Source organism: Lepisosteus platostomus, chromosome 5 (genome assembly GCF_059453375.1).
Source record: "Lepisosteus platostomus isolate fLepPlt1 chromosome 5, fLepPlt1.hap1, whole genome shotgun sequence".
Classification (NCBI taxonomy): Eukaryota; Metazoa; Chordata; class Actinopteri; order Semionotiformes; family Lepisosteidae; genus Lepisosteus; species Lepisosteus platostomus.
In genome coordinates this window covers 43,022,061-43,037,289 of record NC_142615.1, presented here as the reverse complement: position 1 = coordinate 43,037,289, position 15,229 = coordinate 43,022,061, and the positions used below count along the sequence as shown (strand labels likewise).

Here is a 15,229-nt window from a genome sequence, read left to right as displayed (position 1 = left end):
GCACTGTGCACTAGGATAGGGGGATGCTGTTCACAAGCCAATAGCATTTAAACCACAGCACCCACAATGCTGCAAGTAAGTGTTTTACACACTAAGCAGGTCCTCTGACCTTTCCCAGCCTTGCTTTGGGTTGTGAAACCTCTTTCAGTTTTTGTTATGATTTTTTCAATACGGCACCGTTTAGACATGCAATACACTGGGATAGGGAGGTCCTCTTCATGACTCAATAGCATTTGAAGCACAACATTCACAATGCTACAACCAAGTGTTTTACACACCAGACAGCCCCCCTCACCTTATACAACCTTGCTTTGGGTTGTGAAAGTGTTCTTTATTTTTTATGATTTTTTGAATATAACACTACAGGTAATATACTGGAATAGGGGGGTCTTCTTAATACATGGGGTACATGGGGATAGCGCCTTTAAAGGTGGCTTCTCAAAGCTCTTTACAGAATGACAACAACAATTGTAAAAATACACAAGATAAAACACAATTACAATATATAGAGGAGACCGTGGATGGTGGTACTAAGAAAAGCAGAGGGGTGAAGAATGGAACCAGTTCAGTAAAGGCTTTTCTAAAGAAGAGGGTTTTGAGTCTGGATTTGATTTGGAGTTTAGAGAAGGTGACTCTGTGATATCCTTGGGGAGAGAGTTGCAGGGCTTGGGGGCATAACAGGAGAAGGCCCTGTCACCCACAGAATGTAGATGGGCTTGGGGAACAGTTAGGAGAGCAGAATTAGAAGAGAGAAGGTTACGAGGTGGGGAGTAGGGCAATAATAGTTCAGACAGGTACTGAGGTGTCAAGCCATGCAGAGCCTTATAGGTGAGCATGAGAAATTTCATGTTGTGCATTTTTTCCCATCTGTAACAAGAAACGTGTGCACACTAAATTGAGTGGGTGTCAAATTTGTAAACCTGAAATTATTTTTTGTTCATATAGTCATTAAGATCCAAAAGACTTGGACAGAGATTCAATGAGCCCAGGCTGAGTGTCAAGCGAGCAGGAGCAGTGAGGAAGGAGACTGCAAGAGCATAGATATAGATACTTTACACAAAGTACAGACAGTGCATCAAGACAATATATTGTACAAACAGTAGACAACGTACAAGTAAACAATGCAGACATGTAAACAGTGACTGCAGATGTGCGGAATAAATAAGAAATTAAGGTAGATGTTTCTATTAAATTAACGGTATTCGAAATGTTGCAAAAAGAAAAGCGATTTGTTTTGTAAAAGAATGAGAGATGATTTTTACATCATACAAGAAAGGCATGTGCGTCAAGTTGATCTTTTTGGATTGCACCATTTGAAAATATAAATTGGAAGTTAGTTTGGACAACTCCTGTTGGATATTGTATTACAAATAAAGTTAAAAAAATATTATTTAAAATTGTTCATAGGTTTTATCCAGTTAAATAAGTACTCTCTAAAGTACTTATTAAAGCATGAGCAGGATGATCATTCTTAGTAAATGTCACATTCATAAAATCAAAATGGTCCAGTAATACTCCCCTTTTTAGTACTTTTCAGATGGAGTTGAAATATTATTTAAATTCTATAAAAATGAAAAAAATGCTAAAGCAAGGAAAACATTTGATATATGTAAAAAATATAATTTACTTCGTTACCTCTGGCAGTTATTTTTTTTCTGTCCGTGTTTTTTTTCTTGTATCCATTTCTGCTCCTGTAGTTGTATTTGTACATTATTTACACATTTAATAAAAAAAAATGTAGGCCGTATACGTTACACTATAATATAACGCAAACATCTATTCTGGACTATTTTTTTTCAGATTATTTTTATTCGACTAATATTTTTGTGGTTCATAGCAACGGTCACTAAGGAAGTTAATCTGATAACCCGGAAGTCCTCTTTTTGACCAAGTTTCGCTTTCTGTGTTCAAACCCACGTGTTTACACCCGCTGCAGCTGCAGGAATTGTTTGTGTTTTTCAGATCGACTCTGAAAAAAATGGAGAATCTGTTGCTTAATCTGGAAACTGAGGCGCACTCTTTCATGGAGATTGTGCTTAAATCGATCGTGCACGAAGTTTCGGAAGTTTTCCGAAACCGGACACATGATTCCGAGAAGGCGATTGAAGAAAAACTCCGCCGGATCTCCCAGGTTCTGGCGAGACGGGTCTTGATTAAAATCATGTCTGTCGACAATGTTTTCGGGGCCGAAATCGCGCAAATGAAGCAGGAAAACGAGCTTCACTGTTTCATGGGGGTTTTGCTCAAATCGTTCGTGTATGAAGTTTCAGAAGTTTTCCGAAACAGGATGTCTGACTCTGAGAACGAGTTTCAAGACAAACTCCGCAGCGTCTCCCAGATCCTGGTGAGTCGGGCCGTGATTAATATCACACAGTGTGTGGAGGACAGTTTCGGGACAGAAATAACGCGAATGAAGGAAAACGAGACCTTTAAAGTGCGACTGCAGCTGTGGGAGAAGGAGTCGGGCGCAGGAGATCAGGGACAGACGGATCATGTTGGACTCATGCCTCCCTGTGAAATCACTGCAGAAACAAATGAAACGGAGCCGTCGGGTAAGTGCATTGACTTTTAATTAGTAACGTTTGTGTTTAAAAACGGTGTTTTTAACTTCCTCACTGTTAAAACTGTCGTGGAGAGATGCAGAGCGAAGTAGGAAAGGTTTGTGATGTTGGCGAGGGATTCTTTTCTGCGAACTAAAATAGTTGTGGTCTGGTTATATTCTCATTAAGGTTATTGCTGTTCTTTAAATGTGGACAGAAATATGTCGTCGTTTGATACACTTTCTCCATGTGAAAGCCAATTTAGGAGACTTTGGAGTCTTGGAAATATGTTTGTGGGCAGATTATTTATCGATGTGGCGGTAACTATCTCTTCTGTGCAGTGTTAATGTACTGCATTGTACAGCAGTGTCCAGTCAGCCAGTGTGTCTGTATTAACCCCTCTCTCTCAGTGCAGTGTTCATGTACTGGAGTGTCCAGTCAGTCAGTGTGTCTGTATGAACCCCTCTCTCTCTTAGTGCAGTGTTAATGTGCTGGAGTTTCCAGTCAGTCAGTGTGTCTGTATGAACCCCTCTCTCTCAGTGCAGTGTTAATGTACTGGAGTGTCCAGTCAGTGTGTCTGTATTAACTCCTCTCTCAGTGCAGTGTTCATGTACTGGAGTGTCCAGTCAGTGTGTCTGTGTGAACCCCTCTCTCTCTCAGTGCAGTGTTCATGTACTGGAGTGTCCAGTCAGTCAGTGTGTCTGTATTAACTCCCCTCCAGTGCAGTGTTAAATACTGGCAATTTAGACGGAACAAACGTTTTCGTGAAATTACATCCCCGACTGTCCTCCGCTGCTCTTTTCAATCTTCTGGAGAGCACAAAAGAGCCTTAAGAAAATGATTACAACTTTGTTCGATCAGCTTCTCCTGCTAGACCCTGTTAATTGCTACAATGAGTTATTGCTTTGTGCTCTGTTTTGCCGTCTTCTGAATATAGTCTGAGGAATACCCAACGAAGAAGTGATGTAGCTGGTGTAGTAAAGCAGGCTTAATTATTATAGAACCACTAATGTCAAGACAGCGCTTGCTTTCCCCCCACAATTGGAAAGTAAAATATTATTTTTTATGGTTTTAAAACTTGCATATTTTATGTAAAACAAAATTACATAAATTCGACTACCTTTGGTTCGGGAACAAGTAAAGGTTTATTCCCTGCCGGAAAGCGAAGATACAACATTTCAGCTGTGGAAGAAGGTTTTGACGCCCGAAGAAGGCTCCACAGCCGAAATGTTGTTTTTTTTCTTCTCTTTTCAGCACAGGAATATACCTCTACTTGTTCCTTTGCAGCCTACGCATACTGATGCAGCTCCCTACGTAAACTACTTTAGGTATTCATGCTGTATGTATTATTTACATCTGTAGATTATGTATTACTTTCAGATTAATCCTGTTTGTGTTCTAGGTACAATGTTTTGACGTACAGATTTGATTTCGCCACCCCATTTTGGTGAATATAATATTGGTTAACCTGCAGTATATTTTGTAGATGGAATATTTAATAGTAGACATATTCAATAGTACAAAGCTTTGAGGTTCAGCCTAGTTTGCATTGAAAGAAAGCGAATGAATGATTTTCCTCCTACTGTCATTTGTGTACTGGGATAGTTGAGTTGAAATGTCTTTAGTAACACAAAGCCGTGGATAAACAGGGCGGTACCACCAAGTTTTCCCTTGTTTACTTTGCCTGTTTGGAGTTGAGTCTGCTCAACACGAATGAACACAACGCATCACTCCCTTTTGGTTCAGGGATAGAATCGGTGAGATTCAAGTTCATAAGCCTGCGAATGGAAGAAGGATAAAAAACATATTTAAGAAATTCTGTCCACATGCACTCAGTCACTGCAAAAGCAGCAGCAACCACAGGAAGCGTTTTGACCCGCGTAACAAACCGGTGACGTCACTTGGGGGGGTGTCCCATGCCCCCCTTTTTGTAACGGTGCCTCTCAAATCCTCATGTACTTGAAGTCCACACTTCTTATGCTGTGTCTTGGAGGTGTGGACCTGGAGGAAGGGCTTAGGGTACAGTTTGAAAACTGGGACATGGTCTTATAATGTTAGTGAATAGGGAGGACAAGTTATGCCATGGATCAATAAAAAAATGTGTGTTGAATGTCTTTTAAACCCTCTAACATTGACACAAGAGCAGGATTTGTGGCTTCTGTGGTTCGGAGCCTTGCATTGTCAAATGTGCTCATCTGTGTGACAGTGAACCCTTTCTCAGTCTGTCTGGGGGGGTGGGGCTCAAGCTACTGTTCCTCAATTTAACATCTGAATCATCCTCACTACCAGATAGGGCTTAAGAGCTCATGAATTTAAAGTGAATATTTAACAGGTTGTGATATGTACAGTGGTGTGAAAAAGTGTTTGTCCCCTTCCTGATTTCTTAGTTTTTTGCATGTTTGTCACACTGAAATGTTTCAGATCATCAAACAAATTGAAATATTAGACAAAGATAACACAAGTAAACACAAAATGCAGTTTTTAAAGGAAGGTTTTTATTATTAAGGGAAAAAAAATCCAAACCTACATGGCCCTGTGTGAAAAAGTGATTGCATTATACATTTGTATAAAAAATTTCAGATTAAAACAAAGATTTTGCATATTCTTTGTTGTATGTATATATATAGTTCAGCCACAGAACCAGGAGAATATGTCTCCTTCTTATAATAATTATTGTGGTTTTGTTTTTGTTACTGAGAGATCTTGCTACATAGTGTGTATATATATATAAAACCATTTTCTGTTGCAATTCAAGGTTCTGGATCGTACAAAAAATACTTTTCCTTGCTGAAAGTCTAACACACAAGAGAGAATGGTGATATACATAGAAAAATAGGTACCAGATGATAATTTGTAGCCGCTTCTTGAATATTTATCTCCCAAGAGAGACTTTTTTTGTGGAAACTATCAGGTTTTGATTTACTATCATGTGAACTCGTGCTCTTAAGATGGTAAGAGATTGCATCTTGTATTGCATGTAATTAAATGGTAATTCTTTTATTTCCTCTGTTTCCTATATTGGGAAAATAAAGTATATGCTCAGTAGAGGGGCAGAGTTTTGAGTAGTCTCTTGGTAATTTTCTCTAAACACTTAAACAAACAAGCAGATAGAGATTCTTCATTCGAATAGTAAGCTCTGTGAATTTGCCCCCCCCACAGACAGCACAAACAATGAAACTCACCTCATTCGTTAGTGCTGGGATTGTGCCGGTTTGTGCCGTTGAAAGTAGCGTTTTTGCTGCTTTCATTCCCAAGATATAGCGCCTTGTTTTTCCGGTGATCACGTGACCATGCACAGTGACTTTGACCTCCAGTAACCCCATCTGCCAAGTTCAAGCACTCTGTTACCGGCGCGAGAGTAACAATTCTGCAACTCTGTTCCTCTGTTTGCCCAGGTAGGGGGCGGCGGTGGATTTTGCATTTAATATCATTATCTTCTATGCGTTTGTTTGAACAGGAATATTACATTTGTCTCCAATATCATACCCGTATCAGAAGAGTTTCAAGTGTAGCCTTAAAAAGCGACATTAGCAAACAATTGTATGTTCTTACAAAGAGGCTTTAACGAACAAGTCTTAATACCTCATAGCATTGTCCTTTTTTAAAAAGCTGAAGAAGTAATCAGTTTCATATTGTCTCCTTCTTAAGTAAACATAGGCATCAAGGGACGTGTGAAGATTTTTATCTGCGTTTCTGGTCAGACCTTGGTATAGAATACAGCGTGAGGGCACACCTTGACCACTGAAGACACAGATTTGATTGTCTTTGTTAGATCATCAGATTTATCCCAGATGAAGTCATGTCTTTTGCAGTATGCAATGTAATGACCCAGGACAGGTGGGCAGAATGCAGTGACACCTCTTAATTTGAAGGTCTTCCCATTTAATTCCAGGTTATGTGGAAAATCTGAAAATTGACTCTCAAAGATATTTTGAGACTGGACAGTGTTTTCTTCATGACTCAGCCAATCTCCCATGTCACCAATTAGAGACATTTGGATTGGCTTAATTTAATTTGTTTCTGTACAGCGTCCTATAGCCCTGTTACTCCTCTTGCTCTTAGCGTATTCAAATCTACAGAAACAAATGGGATATTGCGTGACTCCACAATGGAGGGGACAACTTGGCGATGAGCGCCGACTCAGTGCTACCACACTAGGCACTGTTAAGAACACTTTTGCTATGATTTCTGGAATGTTACATTCGGCCCTCACTTGTTGTAGCCCTGACTATTTTCGTTGCACCAAAAATGTCCCTCAAAATTTTAGCTCTTAGAACATAAACATCTTTGTGCACACCTTTCTGTGCCAAATTCACCAGTTGTAGATGCTATCTACAGCCTGATTAACATAGCTGCTAGAAGTCCTGCTACCACAATAGGCACTGCATAGGCACTGACATCAAATGCACAAGTGTTCAGTACACTCACAGTGTCTCCACTCACTTTTACTGGGGGCAGGTCTCTGCTGCTTCCATTCCTCATCAGAGCCACTACAGGTTTTTTCACAGGAACAGAACAATCTATGTGTAACCACTCAGAATGAGGCACAGGTTAAGAATATGGTGCAGCAATCCCTCTCCAATTTTCCAGGCAACTCAGATTTGATGGATACACCAGTTCTTTGTCCTTTTTGAGCTCTGTTTGTTTTTCAGAACTCATAACAAGTGTTCCGCTCTGCTGTTCTAGAGAGCTGGATGTCTCTGCCTCACAGGTGGTAGCACTGATAACGGGCCTCTCACACTGCTGGGAAACACCATGAGCACCCATTGATATTCTCATACCTTCTATGGGTGCTAGGTGCTTCATAAGGAACCTGTCAACTCATGCTTCAGCACTGATTGTTTTAGGTTTTTGAAATCCACCTCCACACTGGCTGAGCTTGCAGTTATGTTCACACTTTTGAAAAGTGCAACCATTAAGCCAGTCCTGAGTGGGAGATAGCAAGGAAGCCTCGTGAGATGAGGAACAATCTCCGGTAGGAAATGCAGGTTATCTCTATCACCACTGTCCACAGCAAGCAACCTGCATTCTTCACAGATTTCTGTTACCCAGTCTTTCAATGCTCGGGCATGCATCAAGGGTACAGCTTGGCTCTTGGGTCCCCAGCTACACCTGTTTCTTCTAGAACTTCATCAGAAGGAAAAGCATCATATCCTTCTGCTATTTTTTTGTTCTAAGTGTGAGGTTTTAAGTGTGATTTTATAGTTTGCAGTTACTCTGTTATGCATGTAAACATTGATTCTTTGTTACCTTTGCAGCCCTGCAGCACTTGGGTATATTCTTTTGTCAGGTTATGTCTGGCAGCACAGCCTGAATGTTAGTACTGTTAAGTTCCTACCCTCCTAACAGTGCCTGTGGGTGATGAATCCTGGAATGAAGGGCAAATATGTAGAATGAGTACTATGGTGCAACAACATACATTGTTTAAAATACAAAAAAACAAATCCTGTCCTCACATCGACTTTCGTAACCAAACAATGTGTAAAATGTTTAACAATGTCAGAATAACAATGAACAATGCAGAGCTTTAATCCAGTACATTTCATTGGTCTGTTAAATGATGCAATTTTATACCAACTCTGTACTTCCTTAATATACTCTGTTGTGTGAGGGTATAACTTAATAAAGCTCAGACAAAACTCATGTTATCCTGTTCTATGCTCTGTGAAGGCAGACCTTAATCTATTGTCAAATGGTTAACTCTACTACATTTACTACAATAGTGGAATCACCAGTTTCGTGCCTGCTGCTTCTGGGACATGATACAATCAATGTAATCCGTACAAACATTCCCAAAGATGCTCAGAACTTCAAAGAGGCAGGTACTTCAATGTACATTATAAACCCCTCTCCCTCTCTACAGGTAATGGAACAATAGAAAGGCAACAGCTCCTTAATAAGCTATTGCATGCAGTAGGTCTGATATCTACTTCCATACACAATTAAGAATTAACAATCAAAAATCACAAATATGTAGTGCAGTACCTGGAATCGGACCGCTCAAGGTTTTAAAAAAATCAAGCAATTGATGAGTAGTTTAAATCCCCAGAAAGAAATAAGGATGAATGCAAAACACTGCATATTGCTTAGAACTGAAGTCTCAAACAACAAATCGTGGCGAGCTTTACACTTCTCTTTTGTTAGCTCCATGATGTCACCCTTTAATCTTGGCATTCATTTGATGTCCGAATCCCTAGCTAGACTCATGGCCCGGGTATTATGGGAAATGTTTAATGCAAAGTATAGAGAAGTCCGATTAACACTCAAAAATGTAACAAAAAATGAATTTCACCAAACCTGGCTTAAACTGTGTTTTTTCCCAATTTGTACGTGATTAATAATAATATCCTTTCAGTTACATAGTGCTTCTCTGGAAACCCCAGTGAAAGCACTCTACAGGTAATGGGGACTTCCCTCCACCGTGTAAATGAAAATAACTAAGTTTTTTACATTATTATGGATTACAGTTTTAGTGCACATCAAAAAGTCTCTGTATATGTAGATAGAAATTGATAAATTATTTTTTTAGAGCTGCCTACTCACGTTAACTGCAATACCAAGGCCCATCACCACTTCTTTCATTTATGATGTTTTTAAAGCATTGCATTCACCACTTAATCATTTCTGCTTTCACATCAGCAATTTCTAACATGTCAGAGATTTTTTGGGGTTCAGTTCTCCTTGTAACACTTACAGAAACAAAACATTATAATTTAAATTCAGAAGTGTGACAAATCCTTTCAAGTTTCACTTGCATGTGTAGAAATATCATGATAATGACAAATGAAGCTTACTAATTTTTGTGGTATTCCCCGCGATATAAAACAAGTTTCTCAAATATCTTTACTTTAAAATAAATTCATGGGAACGTCAACGTTGCATCATAATTACAGTATAGCATTTCTAGTTTGTAAAGTAACTAACGATTTGGAAGAGGTCTTCGCCAGAGTTGCAGATAATAAATCAAACATCAACTGCAAAGGCTGGGGTCAGCTGATCAAGAGATCACAATTGAAAGATCTGGTGGTCTTGAACTTGCGGTTTTGTATGGTGCCAACGGCACAGAGTGACGTTCACGGCCAGAAAAAGAAGGCGCTATATTAAAATGTAAAACATCCACCCCCACCCGACCAGACGGAGTCGGAAAACAAATTGCATTCATTGTTTTCATCACATCCAGTAATTTAAGTACTGAGTGTGTTGGTACCTGTAAACGTCCTTGTATTCATATTTGTGTCTTCAGAGCTCAAGTTGTGCCCTCATGCTGTATTCTACACCAAGGATTGAATAGAAATACAGATAAAAGAACTGTGAGCTAATTGTTTCATGTTTGCGCATAAGACCCCTGTAAATACAAACACGTGGATAATGCCAGTTTTTCAGAGAACCTAGATATATGTTCACTTCTGTTCTGTGAAAATAAAAATATTTTCCAATATTGCCGCGGTGTTCATGTGTGAGATGGTAAGACTCTTGTTTCTTGGATGTGTTATGAACTTGTGTAAACTTTGTACATAGTGCCCCTTAAAAATAAAAGTCCTGAAGTCCTGGTTCCTTTTCACTTTGGCTTTGCATAAAAAAGAGCAACAGTGGTTCAGAAAGTTGCAAATTCAAGTCTTTTTAAATACGTGGCTCAACAGACAGGTTGAATCTTCACACGTCCCTTGATGCCTGTTTATTTAAGAAGGAGACAATGCGAAACTGATTACTTCTTCAGATTTTTAAAAAAGGTCACCGCTACGAGGTATTAAGACTTGTTTGTTAAAGCCTCTTTGTAAGAACATACAATTGTTTGCTAATGTCGCTTTTTAAGGCTATACTTGAAACTCTACTAATTCGGGTATGATATTGGAGACAAATTTAATTTTAATGTTCACACAAACGCATAGAAGATAATGATATTAAATGCAAAATCCACCGCCGCCCCCTACCTGGGCAAACAGAGGAACAGAGTTGCAGAATTGTTACTCTCGCGCTGGTAACAGAGCGCTTGAACTCAGCAGACGGGGTTACTGGAGGTCCAAGTCACTGTGCGTGGTCACGTGATCACCGGAAAAACAAGGCACTATATCTCGGGAATGAAAACAGCACAAACGCTACTTTCAACGGCACAAACACAGCACTAACGATTGAGACCGGCCCGGTTCCCCTAGAACGTTGTAGGGGGGCTCAGTGACGTCACCCCCTGAAAAAGAAAACGTTACATCTAAGGAACGAAAGTAGCTGGGAAGTTACTTTCAATGGCACAAACCGGCACAAATGCAGCACTAACGAATGAGACCGGTCTGGTTCCGCTACGATCTTGTAGTGGGGCTGAGTGATGTCACGACCCCGAAAAAACAAGGCTCTATATCTCGGAATTGAAAGCAGCACAAATGCTACTTTTAACGGCACAAACATAACACTAACGAATGAGATGAGTTTAATCATTTGTGCTGTCTGTAGAGGGGCCAACTTCACGGAGCCAATTAACCCCACTTTCTCAGTGCAGTGATAATGTACTGTAGCGTTTGGTCAGTGTGTCTGTATGAACCCCCCTATCTCAGTGCAATGTTAATGTACTGGAATGTCCAGTCAGTGTGTCTGTATGAATCCCTCACTCTCAGTGTAGTGTAAATGTACTGTAGTGTGCAGTCAGTGTGTCTGTATTATGTAAATGTAATGTATTATTATTTCTGCAGTCTTACTTTTTACATGGTAGTTAGGTTTCTGACAAAGCTTGTATATCTAAAATTACGTATTATCAGAAACCCCCTTAAACCCTCTTATTCCTCTATGCTTAAACAACCCAAATTGATTGCGAGTATACAAGATGTGTGTTTGTGTAGCGTAAAGCTTACAGCTTTAGCTTGAAGCTTTTAAGATCACATGGCCTCAGCTAACATTACTATGCTATTGTTACTCGTATATACATCCATACCAGACCCAACGCAGATGTGGCTGTCTCTATTCTAATTGCATCTCTGACATAAGAACTTGGATGACTCAAAATGTCCTTCATCTTAACTGTGACAAGACTGAAGCCATGCTTATTGGCACCACCCATCAACTTTGTAAAATCAGTGTGAAACCCTATCTGTAGATGGTCTTGTACTTGAGCTTCAGTCTATATTGAAAAACTTGGGGATGATATTTGATGTTCGACCCACATGGGCAGCGTGTTGTCAAAACATCTTTCATTCCCCTCAGAAATATTGCTCGACTACGCCCTGTGTTATCACTAACTGTGGCTGAAAAGTGTTGTCTAATCTTGAATCAACTAATGTAATGCTCTACTCTCTGGGGTTTCTAAATCCACATTGAACAAACTCCAGTATGTCCAAAATTCAGCAGCCAGAACCCTGACCACGTCTAGTACAAATGATCACATTACTCCTATCCTGGAGTCCTAGCACTGGCTTCCTGTCAAGTTTCATATCCACTTAAAAATCCTCCTGCTCACCTATAAGACTCTCCATGTCTTGTCTTGGCACCTCCATACTGGTCTGATATTATCACCCTACTTCCTACCTTGCAATCTTCGCTCTTCTAATTGTGTTCAACTATTTGTTCCCCAGTCTGTCTACACTCTATGGGTGACATGGCCTTCTCCTGTTTAGCCCCAAGCTCTGGAACTCTCTCCCCAAGGATATCAGAGAGTCACCTTCTCTAAACTCCAAATCCAGACTCAAAAACTTTTTCTTCAGAAGAGCCTTTATTTAACTGTTCTGTACCCCTCTGTTCCTACTGTACTTAGTACCACTGTCTACTGTCTCCTCTTACTGTATTCTCATCGTGCTAATTTTCTGTATTTTTTGTATTTGGCATTCTGTAAAATGCTTTGAGTAGCCAACTCTAAAGGTATAAAACTATAAAATAGTTTATTCTTATAAAGGTCATGTCTTTTTGTTCTGTCTTTACAGGCTCAGAGGCCAGTGTTCTCTCCGACGCTGGGGAAAGGGCTCTCCTTGAACAGCAGCACAGTGAAGAGGAGTGGGGCTCCAGTCTGATGCAGGAGCTCACTGCCGCAGCAGGGAAAGAGGCACTTAGTGAGCACCACACAGACAGCAGACAGAGTGTCAAGGATCTGGACTCTGTGCCCATGAAGAAGACGGAGCCTGAGAGTGAGACACCTGGGTTCTTAGTATGTGATGATTTTACAGAGAAGATGAATAATCTGGACACAATCAATATTACACAAAGTTGTAATGAACTGGGCTGTGTCTCTGTACAAGAGCACAGTGAAGAACTGGATGTTTTAAATCAGACTGATGTACCTGGTGAAGAGAACATTACTGATATACAGCACACAGAGGAGAGTCAGTACAGGGAGGAGCAACAGCAGCTCCTACAGGGCTTGATAATAATTAGGCCTTGTTCTGTTCAAGTGGAGAGACTGTCACTGCAGAGTCTAAAACAATCATATGATCCCTTAGTATCTGATGACTTTACACACAGGTTTAATAATCTGGTTACTGAGAAAAGTGTTGAAAGTTTTAATGAACTGGAGAGTATGTCTGTTCTTGGGCAAAGAGAGGAACAGCTGAATGAACTGGGTGGTTTTAGTCTCAGAGAGCTGGGGATGGAGTCCCAGATGATTCACACTGCTGAGCAGCACACTGAAGGACACGATGGAAAAAACAAATCTCAGTTTCAGCACACAGAGCAAGACCATTCCATGGAGCACTTGCAGAATAAGAGACCCCAGCACGATCACAGGATGAGGAAGAATCACTCAAGGCCTTGCTCAGATGGAGTGGACAAACTGCCATTACAGCACAGGGAGAAGCAGCGTTTCTGTCAGTCTAGCATTTCAAAATCCTATCAGCACCTTCACACAGGAGAGAGACCTTTCAGCTGTAGTCAGTGTGGGAAGAGTTTTATTCTATCACATGACTTAAAAAGGCACCAGCGCATTCACACAGGAGGGAGACCATTCAACTGCAGTCAGTGTGGGAAGAGTTTTTGTCGGAAAAACTACTTACAATCACACCAGCGCATTCACACAGGAGAGAGACCGTTCAGCTGCAGTCAGTGTGGGAAGAGTTTCAGTCAGTCAAGTAACTTAATAACCCACCAGCGCATTCACACAGGAGAGAGACCGTTCAGCTGCAGTCAGTGTGGGAAGAGTTTTAGTCGGTCAAGTGACTTAAAAACCCACCAGCGCATTCACACAGGAGAGAGACCTTTCAGTTGCAGTCAGTGTGGGAAGAGTTTTAGTAAGTCAAGTCACTTAAAAAGGCACCAGCACATTCACACAGGAGAGAGACCATTCAGCTGCAGTCAGTGTGGGAAGAGTTTTAGTCAGAAAAACCCCTTACAGTCACACCAGCGCAGTCACACAGGAGAGAGACCGTTCAGCTGCAGTCAGTGTGGGAAGAGTTTTAGTCGGTCAAGTAACTTAGTAACCCACCAGCGCATTCACACAGGAGAGAGACCATTGTAGCAGCAAGGTTTATTAAAATACAGGAATTAAGTTTGCTGCTCCCTTGCCAGTCTCTCTCTCCCTCATCTCAAGTGGTGCTTGATACAGAGAGGCCATTCCATTTGGTTCACATTTAAGGTGTTTTTCTAGCTGATAGAGTGTTCTGATAAGGAACAACTCCCAAAGCTGAGACCCATCAGCCACCCTAATGAATGGTCATCTCTGGTGCCTCACTGTCTGGGAGATTCCAAGGGAGAGTCTCATCCTAAGTGGTTTACAACCCCAAGGTCAGAGTTCATGGTTACTCATCCTCACACGGGGCACCTATAAATGTAGGCATAATCTCACGAGGCACCAATAACTGTAGGGGTTTGTGCATTTCCTGGGACAATTGTTAATTGTTGCAGTAAGTCACAAAATGATTCTCGAATGCCCAACAAACTTTCAACCAATGAGCGACCGTAGTTCCTCCAGGTAAAACTCCAGCTCCTCCTGGACATCCTTAGACTCAGCTCAGACAGTCACGTAACGGCCAATGTGTCCGAGTGCCAGGACTTTTCCTTGTTCTAAGAGTCAAGAACAGAGGTTGCTGGCGTGTAACCTAAGGATCCACCCGAGGTTAGTCCAGCAGCAAGCCTCATGAACCCACCGCGAATGCTCACCTGATCAACGAGTGAATTATGGTTGGAACTGTGGACAGCTGAATATCAGTATTCAGGACTCGCGCTACATCGGGAATGAACCGGTCTTCTTCCTGTCTAAAGATTGTGACTTTTCTGTGTGCAAACTCTGCTAGTTTCAGCCAACACTAACTAGCCGGTCTTCAGAGAGCATCAGCAGCGCACCGCAGCAGAAATCTCTCCCTCCTTCTCCTTCTCTCACGTCGAACCAGCACTGCCTGGCAACGGGCCAGAGAGCGCCGATTGGACACGGCAACAGCCTGCCACTGCTTCTTTGCGTCCGCAGGAGATCTGAATCCCCACAGAGCGGATGAGTATTCCACATTCTGCATTACAGCTCGAGAATTCAATTGTTACCTCAACCTGACTTGATATCAATTTAATTCCTATGAGTCATGTACTTGCTCTTGAGTATCCAATGTACAAGTTGTGACAAAGTTCATTTACAAAAGGGTCTAAATGAATGATATACGGAATGTATGTCCCTCTGGGTTTGTAACTCTTCGTGATGGAATGTATACCTTTTGTATTCTGCTAACCCTCACAATAAGATCTGTTATGTTTAAATGCACATTTTATGCATTAATAAATGTATTAGTATCCGA

At 41.0% G+C, this 15,229-nt stretch overlaps 1 protein-coding gene across 1 annotated transcript; it reads left to right on the top strand.

Annotated features, from left to right (window-relative positions):
- The first annotated feature begins 1,920 nt into the window (after nt 1-1,920).
- On the top strand, nt 1,921-15,229 carry LOC148666818 (uncharacterized). Its single transcript, XM_088632434.1, has 2 exons — nt 1,921-2,552; nt 12,443-15,229. Exons 1-2 carry the CDS (start codon nt 1,979-1,981, stop codon nt 13,963-13,965), a joined length of 2,097 nt encoding a protein of 698 aa, XP_088488560.1. The 5' UTR covers nt 1,921-1,978; the 3' UTR covers nt 13,966-15,229.